We start from the raw sequence: 26,584 nt of genomic DNA on the forward strand, positions 1-26,584 counted from the left end.
GATAACTGCAACATGTGTCAAGTACCAAATATCATACTTGCCAACCCTCCCGTTTTTAGCGGGAGACTCCCGGTATTCAGCGCCTCTCCCGACAACCTCCCGGCAGAGATTTTCTCCCGACAAACTCCCGGTATTCAGCCGGAGCTGGAGGCCACGCCCCCTCCAGCTCAATGCGGACCTGAGTGGGGACAGCCTGTTCTCACGTCCGCTTTCCCACAATATAAACAGCTTGCCTGCCCAATGACGTCATAACATCTACGGCTTTTAGAGAGTAGAGTGCACAACTGCGCACACAACAAGGAGACGAAGCAGAAGAACGAGGAAGTTACAGACATGGCGAGGCCGTCGACGAGCAAGATGAAGAAATACGCTTGCAAGTTCCAAAACGAATGGAAACAAGAATTTCAGTTCATCCAGGACAGTTCAAAGGGGAAGGGGTATGTAATTATGTTGCCTGTACATTTTGTAGAACAGACTTCTCCATTGAACACGGTGGCCGAGTCATGAACGGAGGAGAAGTTAAACAGGACAATACTGCCATCTACTGGATAGCCCCCGGAACACTGAAATTCAAGTATTTATTTTATTTATATGTATAATAAAATATATATATATATATATATATATATATATATATATATATATATATATATATATATATATATATATATATATATATATATATATATATCAGTGGAGGCTCCTCCATAGAGGTGGAGGAGGCCTGGCCTCCCCAATAATTTGAGAGAAGAGAGAGATTTAAAAAAAACAATAAATATATTTATTTTATTTATTTATTTTAACAAAAAACATATTTTTTATTTTTTATATTCATATTATTTTAGTTTTGTTCATAAATCTAAATGTTCCCATGGCTAAAACCCAATATTGCAATTGTAAAGCAACAGGCCAGATTTCCCTATCAGTTTGTATTAAGGGAGGCCAGGCCTCCCCTAGGAAATTAGCTTCTCATAGAAGTCAATGTAATGCATGCTTTTTCATGCCAATATGTGATTGGCCAGATCACTGAAAATGGGTGGGCAACGGAGGCCTGGCCTCACCATGCATTGTGTCCAGGGCTGAAAGATTGACATTTTGTTCGTCCAATCACATGCTACTGGTTCATTTGGAATCAATCCTTTCCTTTCCTAATCAACACAGAAGCCATTTTGAGAATTCGCCAGCCACTTCAGTCAAACAAACACTCGCCATAGTGGCTACGAGTGTCCTATCAACTTGTGCTTTTCAGGAAATTTAGAGAACACCCCTGGCTATCATCCGTGAAGTTTATAGCTCATATAGCCAAATACTTTTGCTTAAAACGACCTCGGAAATCGGCGAGATGTGACAGAGGACCCGGCACATCACAGCAAAAGACGCAGACAAGGTAACGAGGACCCAAGAGAAGTTTACAAGCGACTTTACGACTCCATCCATGTAAGCGTTAAAAATCAGATTGAGCAGAGGTTTCAAAATCTTGAATGTATGAGGTTTATGGAGCTTCTAGATTTTGACCTATATGACTCCTACAAAAAAGAGTTTCCACAGGCAGCATTCACAAGTCTGAAAGATAACTATGGTCATTTATTCGATATGGTAAAACTGAAGTCAGAACTGCAGGTGTTTTACAATAACAAGGACCTCCAGGGCAGCGCTAGGTTGTGTGATTCACTGTGCGCAATGAAAACCAATGAACTGAGCGAAGCAATGCCTGAACTGTACAGACTAATGTGTCTCGTTGCCTCTATCGGGGCTACGTCTGCCGGGGTGGAGAGAAGTTTCTCTTGTCTGAAAAGACTGAAAACGTATGCAAGGAACACAATCGGACAAGATCGACTGAGGAGCTTGGCTATCATCGCACTTGAAAGAAGGATTCTAAAATCTCTTAGAGAGAATCCACAGTGGTATGAAAAGACCATAGACATCTTTGCAGCACAAACAAACAGGAGAATGGACTTTACTTTTAAGTAGGCCTAAATTATTTTTCTAGGCCTAGGCTATATTTCATTTTCTTTTGTACTTTTTTTTTAATTGTTGAAGGGAAACAAAAAGCAGAGACAAGACCGTTTTTGCAATCAACGTTACAGTTTTTTTTAATCTGGGGATGGATGGCTGAGTTGGACACGTTCTGGATCCACACGACCTGTGAGTATTCTCACTACTTTGCTCTCAAGAAATTGCAGTACAATCTGAATTACTTTTTGGATGAACTGGGTGTCTACCAGTGTTACACCACTAGTTCTCAGTAGTAATAACACTCCATTTCATGTCTCTCAGTAGATGAAGCCAGCTGCAACCCGTAGAGTGGAGTCGTGGAGAGAGCCCCTAGCCCCTCAGCTAAACCAGAGGTGGGTTGAAATCTCTACCAGTGTTATACCACTAGTTCTCAGTAGTAATAGCAGTGTTACACCACTAGTTCTCAGTAGTAATAACACAAAATTTCATGTCCTGTATTTCTCAGTAAATGAAGCCAGCACCAACCTGTGGAGTGGAGTCCAGGAGAGAGCATGCCGCCCCTCAGCTAAACCAGATGTGAGTTGAACTAATTAGATGTCTCTACCAGTGTTACACCACTAGTTCTCAGTAGTAATAACACTCCATTTTGTCTGTGTTTCTCAGCAGATAAAGCCAACTGGAACCATATTTTTACATATTTTATATTAAATATATTGAATAAAACTACATATGATAAAGAAAGTGTTATCTTATCTTTTTTATATGCTAAACTTGATTAAATTGGTGATTACATGTTGAAGCTGTAGAAGAATGAAAAATGTAAGCTAAACAAAATTGTTTTTAACTACATAATTAAAATTCCTGCCTTTTACACATGTTCACTTGGCGTTTATATAACATCCAAATGTCATTTCTCAGCTTAATTATCAGGCAGGCTCATAGACTTACAGCAAAGTAATTTCTTCAGGAAGGCACAAGGCTAAGCTCTGCACAATGAATTGCATCAGCAAGAACTTTCTGACTGTAGCTTACACTCCAAATAGTATGCCTTTGGCCAGCACAAAGACAGATAAGAGAACAGGGAACATTCCATCGCGAGTGAAGTGAGCAAGCGGAAAAAAATGGCCTCCTCAATTCTGGAAGTCACCAGCCTCCACTGATATATATATATATATATATATATATATATATATATATATATATATATATATATATATATATATATATATATATATATATATATATATATATATATATATATATATATATATATATATATATATACATATATATATATATATATATATATATATATATATATATATATATATATATATATATATATATATATATATATATATATATATATACATATACATATATATATATATATTTATATATATATATATATATATATATATATATATATATATATATATATATATATATATATATATATATATATATATATATATATATATATATATATATATGAAATACTTGAGTTGGTGAATTCTAGCTGTAAATATACTCCCCTATTAACCACGCCCCCGCCCCACCCCCGACCACGCCCCACCTCCCGGTATTGGAGGTCTCAAGGTTGGCAAGTATGCAAATATATTGCTTGTTTTGTAGAGCTATGTGAGAAATTTCAAGTCAATTGGTTGAAAAACAGCGCCACCATGGGTTATGTTTTCTGTAAAAAAAATAATAATGATAATAATATAGTAATAATAATGATAGCACGGTAGGGGTACATTAAGCTAGCATGCTAAAATGCCAACTGTAACATGCGTCAAGTACCCCAATATATTACTCTGAGGTGTGTACCTGAAAAATATGCTTTTTCAGGTACCAAATATGACCAAGGTAAATGCAGCTAAAAAAAAGAAAAGATAGCATACTAACTAGAGATTTCCCGATAAATGTTTTAAAATGTAATATCGGAAATTATATTTTAAAAACGCCGCTGTGTACACGGACGTAGGCAGAAGTACAGAGCGACAATAAACCTTAAAAGGCACTGCCTTTGCGTGCCGACCCAGTCACATAATATCTACGGCTTTTCACACACACAAGTGAATGCAATGCATACTTGGTCAACAGCCATACAGGTCACACTGGGGGTGACCGTATAAACAACTTTAACACTGTTACAAATATGTGCCACACTGTGAACCCACACCAAACAAGAATGACAAACACATTTCGGGAGAACATCCGCACCGTAACACAACATAAACACAACAGAACAAATACCCAGAACCCCTTGCAGCATTAACTCTTCTGGGACGCTACAATATACACCCCCTGCTACCCTAAACCCCCCCCAACACCGCCCATCTCAACCTCCTCATGCTCTCTCAGCGAGAGCATGTCCCAAACTCCAAGCTGCTGTTTTGAGGCATGTTAAAAAAAATTATGCACTTTGTGACTTCATGTTGGCATTTTTTTCCATAACTTGAGCTGATTTATTTTGGAAAATCTTGTTATACTGTTTAATGCATCCAGCGGGGCATCACAACAAAATTAGGCATAATAATGTGTTAATTCCACAACTGTATATTTCGGTATCGGTTGATATCGGAATCGGTAATTAAGAGTTGGACAATACCGGCATATCGGATATCGGCAAAAAAGCCATTATCGGACATCTCCAACACTAACGTTAACATGCTAACAGGTATCATTCGTCATGTGGCAAAATATTTGACGCTAGGGTGTATACCTGCAAAATTAGCAAAAAAAAGCTGGCACGCTAATATTAGAATGCTAACAATTGTGTTGCAAACTGTTCAAAAATTAGCCCAGGCTTAAAATGGCCCCTGGGTCCCATTTTGGACACCCTGTTGTATACAAAAGGGTGGAAATGTGTCAAAACATGCATCATTTCTCTGACAAATGCACCTTCAGGTGGCGCTGTTATTCAACCCTGTGACTTGAAATTTCTCCCACATCTCTGTGCAATCTTGACAAAACAACCTCCGTAACTTCCCGGTGTTTCGGTGAATCAACACAAAATTTGGTACTGACCTTCAGGGGACCGGCAAGCACAGGTGGCTCAAGATTAGTTGAAAAACATGAAGCCAAACGTGGGCGGCACTTAGCACCAAATTGCCTTTAGGTCATTGACCATTTGTCTTATTATTATAATACTGGAAAGTTCCCATCTAATAAGAAGCGAAATGTCTTCCTGAGATGAACATTTCATTAAGATTTAGGGACAAGTGTAAAAATGTTGTTGTTTTTTTGCTTCATGTGCAAAGTCTGCACAAAAAGTGCAACATGTGACTGCGTGACCACTTGTGTGTCTGCAGCACAAACAAGTTGGGAATAAATAAAATATTGAGGCGATGTGCTGTTGAAAAAGGTGGTGCAATACTCATGTAAACAACATTCTACTGTAAAGTACAACATTTATATTTACAGCACGTTTTGCATGCTGCACCATGTTTGTCCACCCAATTGGCTCAAATTTGACTTGAGGGTAATTCGGGATGTATCGGGTCAACACCCTAAAGCAGGGGTGTCCAAAGTGCGGCCTGCAGCCTATTTTTTAACGGCCCGCAGCACATTCTAAAAATAGTCTTAAAAAAAGTTTTTAAAAAGTGGAATAAAAGAGCAAACAGGTGAAATGTTGTCAAAAAGTTGCAATGCTGACTCTAATAACACAAAGATGCCCAGCAGGAAGTTTTTTTCTTTAAAGCTGCCATTGCTAAAAAAAAAAATTTGAAATAATAATGAATCAAAATCAATGTTGTTATGAATTATTGACCTCTTCTTCATGGCTCCATTTACCTTACATCAAAAATTCAACTTTGAAATATTTTTTGGGGAAAACATTGTATATTTTGTTTGTCTACCAGGCAAAGTTTTCTTTAACCGAAAACATGAAAAAAATTGTTAAAATAAATAAATAAATAAACATATACGATGGGATAATCTGAAGTTGATCGAGAGTTGAAAAAGTTTGAAAAAAAATTGGACTTAGTTCAACACTTTTATAAGTTGGTCCCTCCCAGGGAACTTTAGTGTTTATTTGTTTTTAAACTTCCATTGCTCAAAAAACAATTAATTAAATCAATTTTGCTATGTATTTGTATTGAAATATTTTTTGGGGAAAATATTGTAGATTTTGTGTGTCTGCCATGGAAAGTTTTCTTTGACAAAAACATGAAAAAAACTGTAAAAAAAATAAATATATATATATATATATATATATATATATATATATATATATATATATATATATATATATATATATATATATATATATATATATATATATATATGTATATATATATATATATATATATATATATATATATATATACATATATATATATATATATATATATATATATATATATATATATATATATATATATATATATATATGTATATATATGCTCAAGATCTGAAGTTGATCGAGAGTTGAAAAAGTAAAAAAAAAAAAAAAGCCTTTGTCTCATTTTGTCCACCAATCTTTTTATGCTGTGTGTGAATACACAAAGGTGAGCTTTGTTGATGTTATTGACTTGTGTGGAGTTCTAATCAGGCATTATTGGTCACTGCATGACTGCAAGCTAATTGATGCTTACATGCTATTCAAACTAGCTTTATGTAAATATTGCATCATTATGCCTCACTTGTAGGTATATTTGAGCTCATTTAATTTCCTTTACTTATGTCCTCTGTGTATTTAATTTATATTTGCATTTCTCATGACACATTATCTGTATGTAACATTGCCTGCATTTCAGATGGTTGTTTGTGTGCCATGTTGTTCCAGACCACAGCAAACATAACCCAGCGTGCATAGATTGTTATAAATCCATTCAAAGAAGACAGCCCGCCATTTCCTTTAAGTTGGACACACACATCTACACCTTTGGCCATTCTAAGACAGTCATTTCCAGGAGTTATCTCACCTTCTGAGAAGCCTACGTTTTACTAATGTTTTCCAATGTTGTAAAAATGTGTAGAATAAATGTTACATTTCAACATTTCTGTCAACGAAGATTTGTGTCAGCCTGCAGCAAATAGTCATTTTGATAGTAGGCTAATATAGCTAATATAGACACTTTTATCATGTGTTAATTTCATTATATAACTTATAGAAGGCTTTTAAATTTTTGCGGCTCCAGACAGATTTGTTTTTTGTATTTTTGGTCCAATATGGCTCTTTCAACATTTTGGGTTGCCGTGTTAGACGATGAACTTACAGCTTCACTTTAAAAATAGTCTAATATGAGGGATTACTCGGTAAAGTTAGCAAAAAGTGCGACATAAGGCAAGTTGAAAGGCATACATTTGTGTGACCCAGACAACACATTCAGCACTAAAATGATGTATAGGCATTTTATGGTCATTCATGGAAAGTAGGTGCAAGAGCCAAAGTGTGCTGTTGTCATGTGGCTCCATTGTGTTCTTTAACGCACCTGAGCACTGACAATGGCTTCAAAACACTTTCTGTTTGCTTGACCCTTTCTCTCAGTGGGCGTGGCTTAACTCTCCTTCCAGCGGGACGCCTGGCACCACCGCACTTTGGAAACGATGGGCTGCGGGACCAGCAAGGTGCTGCCCAAGGGCTGCGTGAGCGTCGTGCGGTCGCTGGTGGCCCTCAGCAGAGCGCCATGCGGGGACCACCATGGCGGCAATCAGGACCCCAAGAAGAAGACGGACAATGGCGGGTGGTTTTCCACCAAAGGGAAGAACCTCCCATCAGATAAGTTGTGCGGCGATAAGCAGCAGCAGCAGCAGGTTAACCCCGAGACATACAAGGACAAGTTTGACGCACGTGTCACAACCAGGTAGGAAAATCTATAGAAATTAATTTCAAAACCTAAAACCAGTGAAGTTGGAACGTTGTGTAAATCGTAAATAAAAAACAGAATACAATTATTTGCAAATCCTTTTCAACTTATATTAAACTTTGTTATTTTTTGCAAATATTAGCTCATTTGGAATTTGATGGGTGCAACAAGTTTCAAAAAAGCTGGCACAAGTGGCAAAAAAGACTGAGAAAGTTGAGGAATGGTCATCAAACACTTATTTGGAACATCCCACAGGTGAACAGGCTAATTGGGAACAGGTGGGTGCCATGATTGGGTATAAAAGCTGCTTCTATGAAATGCTCAGTCATTCACAAACAAGGATGGGGCGAGGGTCACCACTTTGTGAACAAATGCGTGAGCAAATTGTCGAACAGTTTAAGAACAACATTTCTCGACGAGCTATTGCAAGGAATTTAGGGATTTCACCATCTACGGTCTGTAATATCATCAAAAGGTTCAGAGAATCTGGAGAAATCACTGCACGTAACATTGAATGCCCGTGACTTTGGATCCCTCAGGCATCAAAAACCGACATCAGTGTGTAAAGGATATCGCCGCATAGGTTGAGGAACACTTCAGAAAACCAGTGTCAGTAACTACAGTTCATTGCTACATCTGTAAGTGCAAGTTAACTCTACTACGCAAAACAAAAGCCATTTATCAACAACACCCAGAAACGGTGCCAGCTTTGCTGGGCCCGAGCTCATCTAAGATGGACTGATGCAAAGTCGAAAATTGTTCTGTAGTCTGACGAGTCCACATTTCAAATTGTTTTTGGAGACCGATCAAAGAGGAAAAGAACCATTTGGACTGTTATAGGCGCAAAGTTGAAAAGCCAGCATCTGTGATGGTATGGGGGTGTATTAGTGCCCAAGACATGGGTAATTTACACATCTGTGAAGGCACCATTAAGGCTGAAAGGTACATACAGGTTTTGGAGCAACATATGTTGCCATTCAAGCAACGTTATCATGGACGCCCCTGCTTATTTCAGCATGACAATGCCAAGCCACGTGTTACAACAGCGTCTCTTCGTAGTAAAAGAGTGCGGGTACTAGACTGGCCTGCCTGTAGTCCAGACCTGTCTCCCATTGAAAATGTGTGGCGCATTATGAAGCCTAAAATACCACAACGGAGACCCCGGACTGTTGAACAACTTAAGCTGTACATCAAGCAAGAATGGGAAATAATTCCACCTGAAAAGCTTCAAAAATTGGTCTCCTCAGTTCCCAAACGTTTACTGAGTGTTGTTAAACGAACATTAAATAATTTGTCTTTGCAGAGTATTCAAATGAATATAAGTTGAAAAGGATTTGCAAATCATTGTATTCTGGTTTTATTTACGAATTACACAACGTGCCAACTTCACTGGTTTTGGGTTTTGTATTATTGAGTGTAAAGATCGACGTTTGACTTTTTACTGAGGTTTGAAAGGCATATGTGTGCCAAATGTGAGAGAAAATCAATTATCTCCTTCGCTTGTATGCCTTGTTTTGAGAGAAAAGGCCTCAGGCTTCGCTACACCTCTTAAAACAAAGCTCTGCTCACTATCGTGGGAGGTGTATGTTTGATCGGTTTGTTTATCTTCGGTTTTTATGCTAACGTAGCATGATGGTGCTGGTAAAATATGTTAGCATGAAAAAAAAAATATATATATATATATGTTAGCATGTAGCTAACAAAGCTGCGCTAGTGATGCTAACGCTTGTGTCATCTGTCCCACTCCTTAAAGTTATGTTGTTGTCTGTTATATATGGCATCTATTACTTTTAGGGATGGGTTACCAATCCCATACTTTTTTTAGGCACCGACCGATTCACAATAAATCCAACAGTGCCATGTTTCGGTACCTGGGTTGCGCGTGACATCACACCCAAACTCTGGCTGAGTCTTCCAGCGAGCTGAGCCCAACTCCTTATCGATAATGTTGCAATATTCAATTCCAACAAAGAAATTGACTCAAAAATCGCTCCAACGTAAGTAAAGTAAGGCTCCACTTGTCCAATAATGCGCTAGCTTGATGCTAATATACAAAACACAAAACCAGTGAAGTTGGCACGTTGTGTAAATCGTAAATAAAAACGGAATACAATGATTTCTGGTTTCCGGGTGTTGTTGATAAATGGCTTTGCCTTTGCATAGTAGAGTTTTAACTTGCACTTACAGATGTAGCGACGAACTGTAGTTACTGACAGTGGTTTTCTGAAGTGTTCCTGAGCCCATGTGGTGATATCCTTTACACACTGATGTCGCTTTTGCAGTACCGCCTGAGGGATCCAAGGTCACAGGCTTAGACGTGCAGTGATTTCTCCAGATTCTCTGAACCTTTTGATGATATTACGGAACTTAGATGGCGAAATCCCTAAATTCCTTGCAATAACTCGTCGGGAAATGTTCTTAAACTGTCGGACAATTTGCTTAGGCATTTGTTCACAGAGTAGTGACCCTCGCCCCATCCTTGTTTGGGAATGACTGAGCACTAACAACTGGACAGAAGGTATCATAAACGGCTATTTTTTAAATGTGTCATAACGAGGATCTTTACGCAGCTTACTGCAAACGGACTTGACCGGACAAGGCTTGCCAGTAAAAACATGATTTAATCTTTCAAAAAGTACTACAAAACAAAAGGGCGCACAAGGCGGAGGCACAACTTAACGCAGGGAACAAAACTAATACTTTAACGTAAACAATGGACATGAAACAAAAATTCGCTAACTGTGACATGAATAAACAAAAACTTACTTGGCAAGGCATGGAACGAGCAGTATGAACAAAGCATGAAACAAGTCAGCACAGAGCAAATCCAGAATAATGTCGCCAGCCCGACTAACTGGCCAAACAGGCTTAAATAATAGTCTCTGATTAGCGACAGGTGTGATTCGAACAAATGAGACAGGTGAAAAGTAATGAGTAGCCATGGTGACTAAACAAACAAGGGAGCGTAAACAGGAACTAAAATAGTCTTAAACAACCAGAAAATAACAAAAAACATGATCTAGACCACAAAACATGACAAAATGCTGCAATAAAAAATTCCATTTGACTATCTAAAACAATTAATATTGATTAACACATGCAAACATTTGTACAGTGGTGTACTAGTATCGATTCTCAGGTACCGGGATTCGGTACCGTATCGGTTCAGTGCGTTACACAAGACACGAGTCAAACACCACTTCCACTTCACTTTTTAAAATAACTCCATGGAGCCCAGCCAAATATCCGAGAGTCAGCTGTAAATTTGAAAATGTTTTTTTTCTATTTAGCGAGTAAGCTAGCCTAGCATGTAGCCTGCTAAATTGTGACTGTGAAATTTGTGTCCGACCCAAACTTCAAATCCACTACTTTGGGACTTGTGACTTTTTAAAAAATACAAAAATGACTATGTCTGAGAAATTCCTGGCATCTCATCGAGCTAGCATTAGCTCTACACAACAGCGCTAACCGGCCGCAGCCAAGTACTACACTCTGGTTTGCTAGCAAATTCACATAAACGACGGAATTCTTCATTGTTTTTGTGTATCCAGGTGGCCTATTTCATCGCTCTCCTATTTTATCTCGTTTGCAGTCCATGCCAACGTTCCCGAGTGACACAATAACAGCTAATTGCATGTCTTCCCTCGCCCGGAACTAATTATTCTCTTCATCATCAAAACACTGAAACATAAAGTTGGCCACCTGTGGAGCGCCGTGATTCTCATGACTCATTCGGCCAGGACTGATGGTGAAATAGATCATTATGCCTTCCAAACAAGCAATATTGTGTGTGTATAAATAATTCCGCTCAATGAACGACCAACATTCTTCATCACAATTGAGAGGTAGTTTGTTAAACAATATGTTTCCTACTGTCCTTTGCAGTGGTAAACAACAGATGATATTTTGTACAAACCCCGTTTCCATATGAGTTGGGAAATTGTGTTAGATGTAAATATAAACGGAATACAATGATTTGCAAATCATTTTCAACCCATATTCAGTTGAATATGCCACAAAGACAACATATTTGATGTTCAAACTGATAAACTTTTTTTTTTTGCAAATAATCATTAACTTTAGAATTTCATGCCAGCAACACGTGACAAAGAAGTTGGGAAAGGTGGCAATAAATACTGATAAAGTTGAGGAATGCTCATCAAACCCTTATTTGGAACATCCCACAGGTGAACAGGCAAATTGGGAACAGGTGGGTGCCATGATTGGGTATGAAAGTAGATTCTATGGAATGCTCAGTCATTCACAAACAAGGATGGGGCGAGGGTCACCACTTTGTCAACAAATGCGTGAGCAAATTGTTGAACAGTTTAAGAAAAACCTTTCTCAACCAGCTATTGCAAGGAATTTAGGGATTCCACCATCTACGGTCCGTAATATCATCAAAGGGTTCAGAGAATCTGGAAAAATCACTGCACGTAAGCAGCTAAGCCCGTGACCTTCGATCCCTCAGGCTGTACTGCATCAACAAGCGACATCACTGTGTAAAGGATATCACCACATGGGCTCAGGAACACTTCATGAACCCACTGTCAGTAACTACAGTTGGTCGCTACATCTGTAAGTGCAAGTTAAAACTCTCCTATGCAAGGCGAAAACCGTTTATCAACAACACCCAGAAACGCCGTTGGCCTCGCTGGGCCTGAGCTCATCTAAGATGGACTGATACAAAGTGGAAAAGTGTTCTGTGGTCTGACGAGTCCACATTTCAAATTGTTTTTGGAAACTGTGGACGTCGTGTCCTCCGGACCAAAGAGGAAAAGAACCATCCGGATTGTTATAGGCGCAAAGTTGAAAAGCCAGCATCTGTGATGGTATGGGGGTGTATTAGTGCCCAAGACATGGGTAACTTACACATCTGTGAAGGCACTATTAATGCTGAAAGGTACATACAGGTTTTGGAGCAACATATGTTGCCATCCAAGCAATGTTATCATGGACGCCCCTGCTTATTTCAGCAAGACAATGCCAAGCCACGTGTTACAACAGCGTGGCTTCGTAGTAAAAGAGTGCGGGTACTAGACTGGCCTGCCTGTAGTCCAGACCTGTCTCCCATTGAAAATGTGTGGCACATTATGAAGCCTAAAATACCACAACGGAGACCCCCGGACTGTTGAACAACTTAAGCTGTACATCAAGCAAGAATGGGAAAGAATTCCACCTGAAAAGCTTCAAAAATTGGTCTCCTCAGTTCCCAAACTTTTACTGAGTGTTGTTAAAAGGAAAGGCCATGTAACACAGTGGTAAAAATGCCCCTGTGCCAACTTTTTTGCAATGTGTTGCTGCCATTAAATTCTAAGTTAATGATTATTTGAAAAAAGAAAATGTTGTTTCTCCGTTCGAACATTAAATATCTTGTCTTTGCAGTCTATTCAATTGAATATACTGTAAGTTGAAAAGGATTTGCAAATCATTGTATTCTGTTTTCATTTACAAATCAAACAACGTGCCAACTTCACTGGTTTTGGGTTTTGTAATAGTTGGCGTACATCAAATAAAACAACGAGTGTGACAGAAGGACAGAAACGTTAGCAACACTAGCATAGCTATGCGAGCGACATGCTAACATTACACCCACAATTTACCATCATGCTATGTTAGCATAATTGCTGAAGAATCAATCAATCAGCTTTATTGTCCATTCTTACATGTACAAGACACATAAGAACTGAAATTACATTTTCGGCACAATCCCGCTAAGAGCAGACATACGTTACAGGGAGACAAGACGGGACCGCCAACGGATCAGCCTCACTTAGGCGCTCCTCAAAAAGGTGGGAAAAAGGTGACATTGGGGGGAGGGTGGAAGTAAAAAAAAATATCAGTCTGAGGCTGGACCCTCAGGAATGGTCCAGACTGAGTCCGAGGAAAAAAACCTCACATAGCATGGCACACATAAACAAGGTACATTTAATCACAACAAACTCGCAACAAAGTCATCCAACAGGACCTTGGAGGCCAGCAGCTGCTGTTGAGCGCTGCTCAGCCCCCACAACCCCGGAGGAATAAAGCAGTGGTGAAGGCGTTGATTGGGGAAGGGTATGTGCGTGCATGTATGCCCAATTAACTTGGGTGAGATGTTGGATTGTCTTTATGGGCCGAGGCCGGCCCCAAGAGTTCAAGAGTTCAAGAGTCCGACCCAGGTGCTTTTGGAGAAAAGGGAAAGGTCAAAAGCGTCCATCTTTGAGGAGTCCTCGGGGGAGTGTTTTGAAACAGCCTGTTCCTCAAGGCCATTCGAGGGAGTCAAATCGTAGATTAAGATGTTGTTTTTTTCTTCGAGCAGTCAAAACAATGACATTCCTGCTCTATATGCTGGCTCTGACAATTCCAATTTATTCTTTCTGTAACATCATCAAGATCGAATCTACCTTGCGATTCAAATCAGCAATCGCTCCAGTCTGTGATCCCACAGCACGACCCAATCCTTCCATTGCGTTGAACAGCCTGTTGGCCCCTTGAGTGGCTGCCATCGTCTTCCGAATTTGACGATACACCAGAGCAATGCCCAGCCCAATCAGCAAATGCCCTGCGATCACAGCTCCAAATAGGTAGATGTCTTCCACGTCCTCGATGGAAAGGACTGAGAGGCACATGATTCTCCAAGTATTCCAGGAATCTCTCACGTACCCCGCAGCAATGGTTCCATCAGGGCAGCCAGGCTCCCCCGAGCCTCTTTTCCTTGTCGAAAAGACTGTGTCAATTGCGTCGAGAGTCCAGTTGATCAAATTCATTTTGATGTTTAGATTTGAGGACAGCTCAAGAAAAGAGGCTTCAAAATAGTTCAACAAGACAAAAACAAAGAGAGCAAGCAGGGAAGGAGGGAGCGGAGAGAGATGCGACCGCCCTCACCAGTGGCAAGACAGAAAAGAACAACTAAATCTCTAAAACTATAGAGCATACTTGGATACAAGCCACACACACTAAATTTTAGAAGAAACTTTTTTTTTTCCTCTTTTTAGCAGCATCGTAGATATATTCGTTGCAACATGAGTTATTTGCACAGTAAGAGTCTGCAAATGTTTCCAAACGGTGTCTGCAACACGGCAGTAAAACGGCTGATCAAACAAAACAGAAGTCATCGTCATTGACCCACCAGTTGCGGAAGCTAGTTCTCCAATCAGCTAAACAGACTCAATTAATCCACGGTGACGTTTTGGTGAGTTTACTGAGGAATTTGTGAAACTAAAACAATACAAAAAGAATGCCATTGTAAGTTAATAATACTAACACAGACACTTGTAAACGTGTTAGCTAACGCTAACGACGCTAGCGTCATTACATGACGATAGCACGTACAAATATTCCTGAAAACAGTCCTACAGACATCACACATGGGAGGGTTTAGTAAGTGATAATTGTTTTAGTTATATTGTAAAACTTGAAAAGTTTGCCTGGAGTATTTAATGAAGAATCCATACGAGCAGAAACGCTATGGACGGCTTGAAGACTGAACAACATTCCGGCTAAAAATAAATAAATAAATATAAAACACTACCGATAAATGGAAGGACACTGCAGCACCTGCAGTGAGCGAATTCGTCCAAAAGATGGTGCCATAGCACAAACAATAAAACACCTTGTCAGTGTTTTTGGTTTTATGTATAGAATATTTTTGATTATTGACGTCAGCAAGAAAAATCCATAAAGTAGGCCTATAGTCTGGAATTGACGGTGTATTCTGTCCTCTCGCTGCCTTTTGTCAGGCTTGTCCCCGACAATTTGGTTATGTTTTAGTTTTTCCTCTGTGTTTGTCTTTATTTCCTGTCAGCGCTTTTATTTTGGTTGTTTCCTGCTTGTCTCCCTGAGCGCTGTGTTCCCTCAGCTGCGGATGATTGGCACCTGGCCACACCTGGTGTCAATCAGCCAGATGCTATTCAAACCTGCCTTGCCATCCAGTCTGAGCTGGAGTATTGTCATCACTACCTGTTGTGCTAATACTCGTCGATGTCGTTATTTGCGGTAAGCTGTTCCTTGTTGGCTGGTTCTTATAGCTATTAACAGTTTGCTGTCTCCTAGCTCCTTGTTTTGTGTTTTCCTGTTAGCCAGATCCTGTTAGCCAGATCCTGTTAGCCGTTAGCTATTTCCAGTTTTTCTGTTTTCTGGTTCCTGTTTTCAGTTTGCCTGTTCCTAGTTCCTGGTTTGTGTTTTTTCTTTATTGTGGACATTAAATCATGTTTTCCTGCACAAAGCCTGCCTTCTCTGCATCTTGGGGTTCGTCACCAACACCTTGTGACAGAATACTCCAGCCTAACACGAACCCCGCGGAGATTTCGATGGCAGAGAGGCTTAACAATGCTTTAACATTGATGGCCGAATCGAGGAAATGCTTTGCCTCTTTTTGTAATCCCTCCCACCCATCCCTGTCCTGTGTTGGCTTCTCGGGGGACGTCTGGGATCCGTCCCTTGGGGGGGGGGCTATGAGTAGCTGTGCAGCTGGGGAGGCACAGCTACTTTCCTACCCAGTGGGTCTGCAACAGACGGCGCCATTCACTCCAGTGGGTCTGCAACAGACGCCACCATGCAGTCCGGTGGGCCAGCAGAGGGCGCCACCATCCTGTCCGGTGGGCCAGCAGAGGGCGCCACCATCCTCTCCGGTGGGCCAGCAGAGGGCGCCACCATCGCCTCCGGTGGGTCCTCCCACGCCGGCGGACGAGCCGCCTCGCCAATTGACCTGACTCTTCCCCGCTGGTTGCGGGGACACTTGGCCTGGCGGCCCACCGCCTTGTCCTCCCTCCACCCTCTCGTGACTTTGGACTGTTTTTTTTGGAGGGGGAGGGGGTTTCTAGAACGTCTGGTATCCGTTATGGGAAGGGGGGCTACTGTCAGGCTTGTCCCTGACAGTTTGGTTATGTTTTAGTTTTTCCTCTGTGTTTGTCTTTATTTCCTGTCAGCGCTTTTATTTTGGTTGTTTCCTGCTTGTCTCCCTGAGCGCTGTGTTCCTTCAGCTGCGACTGATGGGCACCTGGCCACAGCTGGTGTCAATCAGTCATATGCTATTTAAACCTGCCTTGCCAGCCAGTCTGAGCTGGAGTATTGTCTTTGTAATACTTGTTGCTGTCGATGATTGTCGATCGTCATTGTCGCTAATACTTGTCGATGTCTACTACTTGTCGTTGGAGCTACTACTTGTCACCCTCATTGTTTGCGGTAAGCTGTTCCTAATAGCTATTTACAGTTTGCTGTCTCCTAGCTCTTGTTTCGTGTTATCCTGTTAGCCGTTAGCTGTTTCCAGTTTTTCCGTTTGCTGGTTCCTGTTTTCAGTTTGGCTATTCCTAGTTCCTGGTTTGTGTTTTACCTTCTTATTTTCGACATAAATCATGTTTTCCTGCACCAATCCTGCCTTCTCTGCATCTTGGGGTTCGTCACCAACAACTTGTGACACCTTTAGTTTGTAACGACATCAACTCTGCCCGCACGTAACACGCGCGTTAGCTTTGTGTTGTCGTTAGCTAGCTAGCGATTTGGATAGCTAACGTTAGCTATGATTGAATTGAACGCCAGACCAATTCTTCACTATATTTAGTAGTAATGAAAAATACAAACACTTTTAACCCTTGTGTAATGTTCATATTGTTGTTACTCAGCCAGCGTTTGTGGGTCCGGTGGACCCGTTGCATTGTGTGGCTTTTAATGCCTCACAATCAAACACTTTTATGCTAAAATACTGAACAGATGTTTGCCTTATCCCAATAAACATCTGTTCAGTATTTTAACATAAAAGTCTTTGATTGTGAGGCATTAAAAGCCACAAGATGCAACGGGTCCATAAGACCCATAAACGCTAGCTGAATAACAACAATATGAACGTTGCACGGAAAATTTCTCTGCCAGTTTCTGCATCCCACAGGGATTCTTCTTTTGTCTTTCTGCACCTACGGTCCCCACACAAGGTTGCAACATTGTTTGTCAACACTGTCTGCTCTCATTTTCTCGCACATTTGACCCTCTGATGTTCTGTGTACCTACACTCGGTCCTCCTCCTGTCTAGGCCTACTGTGTGTGTGTGTGTGTGTGTGTGTGTGTGTGTGTGTGTGTGTGTGTGTGTGTGTGTGTGTGTGTGTGTGTGTGTGTGTGTGTGTGTGTGTGTGTGTGTGTGTGTGTGTGTGTGTGTGTGTGTGGTACAAAGAACATCAATTTCCACACTTCTATTAGCCCCGGGTTCAGTGGACCCGGACATCTTATATGTAATAGAAATGTGTAGGGGGGGTGTATGGTGTGTGGTCATTAAATATGTATTGTGATATATGTTCTTCACAGAAAATGAGCCAAAGTCAGTGAGTCTCAGTTTGAAAAATTAGTTAATTGTGTCATTTTTCTTTTAATGAAAAATGAAAACTGGTCCCACAGACCCGAACACCACACAAGGGTTAAATAAACCACTAATCATACCAAAGACTGTAAAAATGAGACCTATTACCTCCCTGCTTGGCACTCAGCATCGAGGGTTGGAATTGGGGGTTAAAGGCCTACTGAAATGATTTTTTTTTATTTAAACGGGAATAGCAGATCCATTCTATGTGTCATACTTGATCATTTCGCGATATTGCCATATTTTTGCTGAAAGGATTTAGTAGAGAACATTGACGATAAAGTTCGCAACTTTTGCTCGCTGATAAAAAAAAAGCCTTGCCTGTACCGGAAGTAGCGTGACGTCACAGGAGCTAGTATTCCTCACAATTCCCCGTTGTTTACAATGGAGCGAGAGAGATTCGGACCGAGAAAGTGATGATTACCCCACTAATTTGAGCGAGGATGAAAGATTCGTAGATGAGGAACGTTACAGTGAATGACTTGAGAGGCAGCGATGGACGTATCTTTTTTCGCTCTGACCGTAACTTAGGTACAAGCTGGCTCATTGGATTCCACACTCTCCTTTTTCTATTGTGGATCACAGATTTGTATTTTAAACCACCTCGGATACTATATCCTCTTGAAAATGAGAGTCGAGAACGCGAAATGGACATTCAGTGCCTTTTATCTCCACGACAATACATCGGCGAAATGCTTTAGCTACGAGCTAACGTGATAGCATCTTGCTTTAACTGCATATAGAAACAAAATAAATAAACCCCTGACGGGAAGTATAGATAGAAAATCAACAATACTATTAAACCGTGGACATGTAAATACACGGTTAATGCTTTCCAGGCTGGCGAAGGTTAACAATACTGTGCTAACGACGCCATTGAAGTAACTTAGCAACCAGACTGCACAGAGCTATGCTAAAAACATTAGCTCTCCACCTACGCCAGCCAGCCCTCATTTGCTCATCAACACCCGTGCTCACCTGCGTTCCAGCGATCGGCAGAAGGACGAAGGACTTCACCCGATGCGTTTGGCGGCCCGGAGACGTAGGAAGTCAAGGTGAAGTCGGCGGCTAGCGCGGCTAGCGCGGCTAGCGCGGCTAGCGCTCCAACAAAGTCCTCCTGGTTGTGTTGCTGTAGTCCACTGCTAATACACTGATCCCACCTACAACTGTCTTCTTTGCAGCCTTCATTGTTCATTAAAAAAATTGCAAAAGATGTCCAGAATACTGTGGAATTATGAAATGAAAACAGAGCTTTTTGTATAGGATTCTACGGGGTACCATAACTTCCGTTACTCGGACTTCGTCACGCGCATACGTCATCATACCGCGATGTTTCAGCCGGATATTTCCCGGGAATTTTAAAATGTCACTTTATAAGTTAACCCGGCCGTATTGGCATGTGTTGCAATGTTAAGATTTCATCATTGATATATAAACTATCAGACTGCGTGGTCGGTAGTAGTGGCTTTCAGTAGGCCTTTAAATCACCAAAAATGATTCCAGGGTGCAGCCACCGCTGCTGCTCACTGCTCCCCTCACCTACCAGGGGGTGATCAAGGTTGATGGGTCAAATGCAGAGAATAATTTCGCCACACCTAGTGTGTGTGTGTCAATCATGGGTACTTGAACTTAATGCTGTTGGTTAAAATGTTTTATTTTTGAGCAAGTTGCAAACAAACTTTTTCTTTAAGACGTGTAGCGAAGCCTGCGGAAGGAGGTACTTCCTACATGACATAAAACGTCAGAACTTTACTAGGGACTTTAGAAATGGCGCAAATTAGCAATGAGATGGAGATTAAGAAGTAACTTCAGTATAATAGCGCATCAAATGTATTTAATGTTGGCGATAGCGGCAAGGAAAAACTCGCTCTATCGATCCTGTTTGTACACCTAAATACAAGCGGTGCTGCTCATTAAAACATGGCGTTTACGTAATAGAGGGCCTCTAACCATCAGTGAGAATTTCTGCCATCATTGCCACAATGAGAACGTGATCCAGATGTGACACCAGATGCTGAGTCACACCCCCATGACTCACCGGCGTCCCCATTCTGCCCAGACAGATACGACATCAAGGCGCTGATCGGGCGCGGCAGCTTCAGCCGGGTGGTGCGGGCCGAGCACAGGACCAGCCGCCGCCCCTTCGCCATAAAGCTGATGGAGCTGGAGGCCCCCCAGGCGCGGGAGGTGTGCGCGGCCGAGCTGGCGGTGCTGCGACGGGTCAACCACGACAACGTGATCCGGCTGGTGGAGGTCTTCCAAGGGCAGCGACGGGTCTATGCCGTGCTGGAGTTGGCCACCGGCGGTGAACTGTTGGACCGTGTGGTCAGCAAGGGGCAGTACACCGAGCAGGACGCCACCCGGGCCCTACGGATGGTTCTTGCCGGCGTGGGCTACCTCCATTCTCTGGGTATCACTCACAGAGATCTGAAGCCTGAGAATCTTCTTTACTACCACCCGGGCACCGACTCCCGCCTGCTGGTGACGGACTTCGGATTGGCTACTTTTAGCGGGTCTGAAGCGCCACGTGGTACCGGGGGAAGCAGTACCTGGTCCTTAAGAACGACATGCGGGACCCCCGAGTACATGGCCCCGGAAGTGGTGCTCAGGCGCCCGTATTCCTGCGCGGTGGACATGTGGGCTGTGGGAGTGATCGCTTACATCGTGCTGAGCGGGTCCATGCCCTTTGAGGACGACTCCCGCCGGCGACTCTACAGATCCATTCTCAGAGGGAAATACAGCTTCCATGGAGAGGTACGGTCTTCTAACTTCGGTAGATCGGGTTATGACGGGCACATAAAATACAAAACCCAAAACCAGTGAAGTTGGCACGTTGTGTAAATCGTAAAAAAAAAAACAGAATACAATGATTTGCTAATCCTTTTCAACCTATATTCAGTTGAATGGACTGCAAAGACAAGATACTTAACGTTTGAACTGGTAAACTTTGTTATTTTTCGCAAATATTAGGTCATTTGGAATTTGATGCCTGCAACATGTTTCAAAGAAGCTGGCACAAGTGGCTAAAAAGACTGAGAAAGTTGAGGAATGCTCCTCAAGCACTTATTTGGAACATCCCACAGGTGAACAGACTCATTGGGAACGGTTGATTGGGTATAAAAGCAGCTGCCATGAAATGCTCAGTCATTCACAAACAAGGATGGGGCGAGGGTCAGCACTTTGTGAACAAATGCATGAGCAAATTGTCCAACAGTTTAAGAACAACATTTTTCAACCAGCTATTGCAAGGAATTTAGGGATCTCACCATCTACGGTCCGTAATATCATCAAAAGGTTCAGAGACCTGGAGAAATCACTGCATGTAAGCAGCAAGGCTGAAAATCAACATTGAATGCCCGTGACCTTTGATCCCTCAGGCAGTACTGCATCAAAAAGCGACATCAGTGTGTAAAGGATATCACCACACAGACTCAGGAACACTTCAGAAAACCACTGTCAGTAACTACAGTTTGTCGCTACATCTGTAGTGCAAGTTAAAACTCTACTATGCAAAGCGAAAGCCATTTATCAACAACACCCAGAAATGCTGCCGGCTTGGCTGGGCCCAAGCTCATCTAAAATGGACTGATGCAAAGTGGAAAAGTGTTCTGTGGTCTGGCGAGTCCACATTTCAAATTGTTTTTTAGAAACTGTGAACGTCGTGTCCTCCAGAAGAAAGAGGAAAAGAACCATCTGGATTGTATTAGTGCCCAAGACATGGGTAACTTACACATCTGTGAAGGCACATACTGAAAGGTACATACAGGTTTTGGAGCAACATATGTTGCCATTCAAGCAACGTCTTTTTCATGGACACCCCTGCTTATTTCAGCAAGACAATGCCAAGCCACGTGTTACAACAGTGTGGTTTCATAGTAAAAGAGTGCGGGTACTAGACTGGCCTGCCTGTAGTCCAGACCTGTCTCTCATTGAAAATGTGTGGCGCATTATGAAGCCTAAAATACCACAACGGAGACTGTTGAACAACTTAAGCTGTACATCAAGCAAGAATGTGAAAGAATTCCACCTGAAAAGCTTCAAAAATTGGTCTCCTCAGTTCCCAAACGTTTACTGAGTGTTGTTAAAAGGAAAGGCCATGTAACACAGTGGTAAAAATGCCCCTGTGCCAACTTTTTTACAACATGTTGCTGCCATTAAATTCTAAGTTAATGATTATTTGCACAAAAAAAAAAATAGTTTCTCAGTTCAAACATTAAGTATCTTGTCTTTGCAGTCTATTCAATTGAATATAAGTTGAAAAGTATTTGCAAATCATCGTATTCTGTTTTTATATACGATTTACACAACGTGCCAACTTCACTGGTTTTGGGTTTTGCATTATTTTGGTGTAATAATGATAATGGAACTTTTTCAAGACAGGTTACAGGTTAGAAAAGCTCCTTCTTGTTGCGTGGACATGGCCTAAAAACGTTTTTTTTGTTGTTTTTTTCGATTTTTTTTTTTCTTTGATATTTTTATTTTTAAAATGATGAATCAATTTTGGAATTGGGATGAAATAAGAATTGCAGTTTGGATGTAAATCCATGTTTTTTGTGCGTCACTATAAGTGTCAGGGCTTGGTAAAAGGATTGGACTCAGATGCAGAGTAGGGAACTTGACAGGCTTTTATTTTGGCAGCTTCCTTTCACCTCCAAAGTCAAGGAATACAATACTATAATTAACCAAAAAACTAATCGATGAAAAAAGGTTCCAAAAAATAGGAACAACTGAAAATCACTCCGAACGGAGGAAAACACAAAACCAAAGACGAACTAATAATTGGCGCAGTAAATGCTATAAAATGTATAAACAAAAAAACGCTCCAACGGGAGGAATAAACAACAGCTATGAAAAATTCTACACTATCTTAATGAATAAAGTTTAACAAAAATAGTCACTCAAAAATTGAGGAATTTAACTAATAACTTACCACTTCGGCTGAATAATGTCAATAACAAAAAAATCACTCTGCTGAGGAGGAAAAAGGAAAACTCAAAATAGCCACGAAGGGATTCAAGAACATGGGACATAGACTGGATACAAGGCAAGGCATGGACATGGACGTAGATGCTGGAAAGTACGAATGAACGAAACAATCTGGCACAGAACAAACGGAGGAGTGGGCTTATAAGACACATGAGGGTAATAGGGAACAGGTGGAAACAATCAGGGAACAGGGATGACGTCAGACTGATGACACAGAAGGAAGGGCAAGTGACCTGAAACGAGAGGAGAGTTACTTTTCAAAGTAAAATATGCAAATCACAAGACAGAAAAAACCAAGACAAGACATCCCTCACCACGGTGTGACAATAAGTAGCTGACTTTTGGCGGATCAGTAAAAAAAACGCGAGCTAGCGAGTAAAATTTTTAATATAAATATAATACACACGTCAAACCTCAATATAAACATGCATGCATTAAGTAAAATGTACACATTAAATATGACAATATACATCACAAGTATTATGTTTATGTACTTATTTATTTTAAGATAAAGCCTCTTTTAAATATTTCTGTGTGGGTATAAGGGCTTTTTGAGCACATTTCACAATACCGTGATTATAACGATGACCATGATCATTTTTGGTAACAGAAAACGTCTAAATTGATCTGTAGTTTGGATTTGTGTTCTTCACAGTCCCTAAAAACCTTCCGCACTTAGTCCGAAGCCGCTGTGGCATCAATGCATTCAACCGCTCACAACAAGGAGATTATTAGTTGTCACTTCAGTCTGAGGCGCACTTTTCTTCACATCAACAAAAAAAAAGAACTGCTGTTACTTCCTCTGGGGTGGCTTTGGTCACACCTGTGTCATTAGGATTGTTCCTTCAAGCAGCAGCTGCCGTGATGCAGACATTCCCTACGCCTCTCAGCCCGAGTGTCAATTGAAAAGCCTGCAGTGAGAAAAAACATGAACATGCAACATGGAGGTGTTTGGATATATGGCACTGGAAGCTCCATTGGAAGCAGACTTTTGAAAACATTGATTTAAACATTTGAAAGGCAAAAAAAATAATACATCCATAGTCATGTATTTCATAATGATTGTTAACTATAAGCAACATTTAACATGTCTTTCATAATGATTGTTAACTATAGGCAACATTTAACATGTCTTTCATAATGATTGTTAACTATAGGCAACATTTAACATGTCTTTCATAATGATTGTTAACTATAGGCAACATTTAACATATTTCATAATGATTGTTAACTATAGGCAACATTTAACATGTCTTTCATAATGATTGTTAACTATAGGCAACATTTAACATATTTCATAATGATTGTTAAGTATAGGCAACATTTAACATGTCTTTCATAATGATTGTTAACTATAGGCAACATTTAACATGTCTTTCATAATGATTGTTAACTATAGGCAACATTTAACATATTTCATAATGATTGTTAACTATAGGCAACATTTAACATGTCTTTCATAATGATTGTTAACTATAGGCAACATTTAACATATTTCATAATGATTGTTAACTATAGGCAACATTTAACATATTTCATAATGATTGTTAACTATAGGCAACATTTAACATGTCTTTCATAATGATTGTTAACTATAGGCAACATTTAACATATTTCATAATGATTGTTAACTATAGGCAACATTTTTAAAAAGTGCAGTTTCCCCTTGAAGTTGTTGTGTCTTTATGTTGTTGTGTTGTGTCTTTATGCTGTTGTGTTGTGCCTTTATGCTGTTGTGTTGTGGCTTCATGTCATTGTGTTGTGCCTTAATGTTGTTGTGTTGTGCCTTTATGTTGTGTCTTTATGTTGTTGTGTTATGTCTGTATGCTGTTGTATTTTGCCTTTATGTTGTTGTGTCTTTAGTTGTGTTGTGGCTTCATGTTGTTGTGTTGTGCCTTTATGATGTGTCTTTATGTTGTTGTGTTGTGTCTTTATGTTGTTGTGGTGTGTCTTTATGTTGTTGTGTTGTGACTCTATGCTGTTGTGTTGTGCCTTTATGTTGTTGTGTCTTTATGTTGTTGTGTTGTGTCTTTATGTTGTTGTGTTGTCTTTATGCTGTTGTGTTGTGACTTTATGTTGTTTTGTTGTGTCTTTATGCTGTTGTGTTGTGCCTTTATGTTGTTGTGTTGTGTCTTTATGTTGTTGTTTTGTGTCTTTATGTTGTTGTGTTGTGTCTTTATGTTGTTGTGTTGTGACTTTATTCTGTTGTGTTGTGACTTTATGCTGTTGTGTTGTGCCTTTATGTTGTTGTGTTGTGTCTTTATGTTGTTGTGTTGTGCCTTTATGATGTGTCTTTATGTTGTTGTGTTGTGTCTTTATGTTGTCGTGTTGTGTCTTCATGTTGTTGTTTTGTGTCTTTATGTTGTTGTGTTGTGTCCTTATGTTGTTGTGTTGTGACTTTATGCTGTTGTGTTGTGACTTTATGTTGTTGTGTTGTGACTTTATGTTGTTGTGTTGTGTCTTTATGCTGTTGTGTTGTGCCTTTATGCTGTTGTGTTGTGTCTTTATGTTGTTTTGTTATGACTTTATGCTGTTGTGTTGTACCTTTATGTTGTTGTGTTGTGGCTTCATGTCATTGTGTTGTGCCTTAATGTTGTTGTGTTGTGCCTTTATGTTGTGTCTTTATGTTGTTGTGTTATGTCTGTTTGCTGTTGTAATTTGCCTTTATGTTGCTGTGTCTTTAGTTGTGTTGTGGCTTCATGTTGTTGTGTTGTGCCTTTATGATGTGTCTTTATGTTTTTGTGTTGTGTCTTCATGCTGTTGTGTTGTGCCTTTATGTTGTTGTGTTGTGTATTTATGTTGTTGTGTTGTGACTTTATGTTGTTGTGTTGTGCCTTCAAGTTGTTGTGTTGTGTCTTTGTTGTTGTGTCTTTATGTTGTTGTGTTATGTCTGTATGCTGTTGTAATTTGCCTTTATGTTGTTGTGTTGTGGCTTCATGTCGTTGTGTTGTGCCTTTATGATGTGTCTTTATGTTGTTGTGTTGTGTGTTTATGTAGTTGTGTCTTTATTCTGTTGTGTTGTGCCTTTATGTTGTTGTGTTGTGTCTTTGTTGTTGTTTTGTCTTTATGTTGTTGTGTCTTTATGTTGTTGTGTTGTGACTTTATTCTGTCGTGTTGTGCCTTTATGTTGTTGTGTTGTGTCTTTATGTTGTTGTGTTGTGACTATATGCTGTTGTGTTGTGGCTTTATGTTGTTGTGTTGTGGCTTCATGTCATTGTGTTGTGCCTTGATGTTGTTGTGTTGTGCCTTTATGTTGTGTCTTTGTGTTGTTGTGTTATGTCTGTATGCTGTTGTAATTTGTCTTTATTTTGTTGTGTCTTTAGTTGTGTTGTGGCTTCATGTTGTTGTGTTGTGCCTTTATGATGTGTCTTTATGTTGTTGTGTTGTGTCTTTATGCTGTTGTGTTGTGCCTTTATGTTGTTGTTTTGTGTCTTTATGTTGTTGTGTTGTGTCTTTATGTTGTTGTGTTGTGACTTTATGCTGTTGTTTCTTTATGTTG

At 40.3% G+C, this 26,584-nt stretch overlaps 1 protein-coding gene across 1 annotated transcript in view; it reads left to right on the forward strand.

Annotated features, from left to right (window-relative positions):
• Positions 1–7,512: 7,512 nt before the first annotated feature.
• The window catches only part of LOC133630550 (serine/threonine-protein kinase H1-like), a 50,144-nt gene continuing 31,072 nt past the window's right edge, over positions 7,513–26,584 (forward strand). The window contains exons 1-2 of the mRNA XM_062022165.1: positions 7,513–7,769; positions 20,163–20,853. Coding sequence (XP_061878149.1) covers positions 7,513–7,769; positions 20,163–20,853 — 948 coding nt within the window. The remainder of the gene's footprint in view (positions 7,770–20,162; positions 20,854–26,584) is intronic.

The sequence above is a fragment of the Entelurus aequoreus genome, linkage group LG15 (assembly GCF_033978785.1).
Source record: "Entelurus aequoreus isolate RoL-2023_Sb linkage group LG15, RoL_Eaeq_v1.1, whole genome shotgun sequence".
Taxonomy (NCBI): Eukaryota; Metazoa; Chordata; class Actinopteri; order Syngnathiformes; family Syngnathidae; genus Entelurus; species Entelurus aequoreus.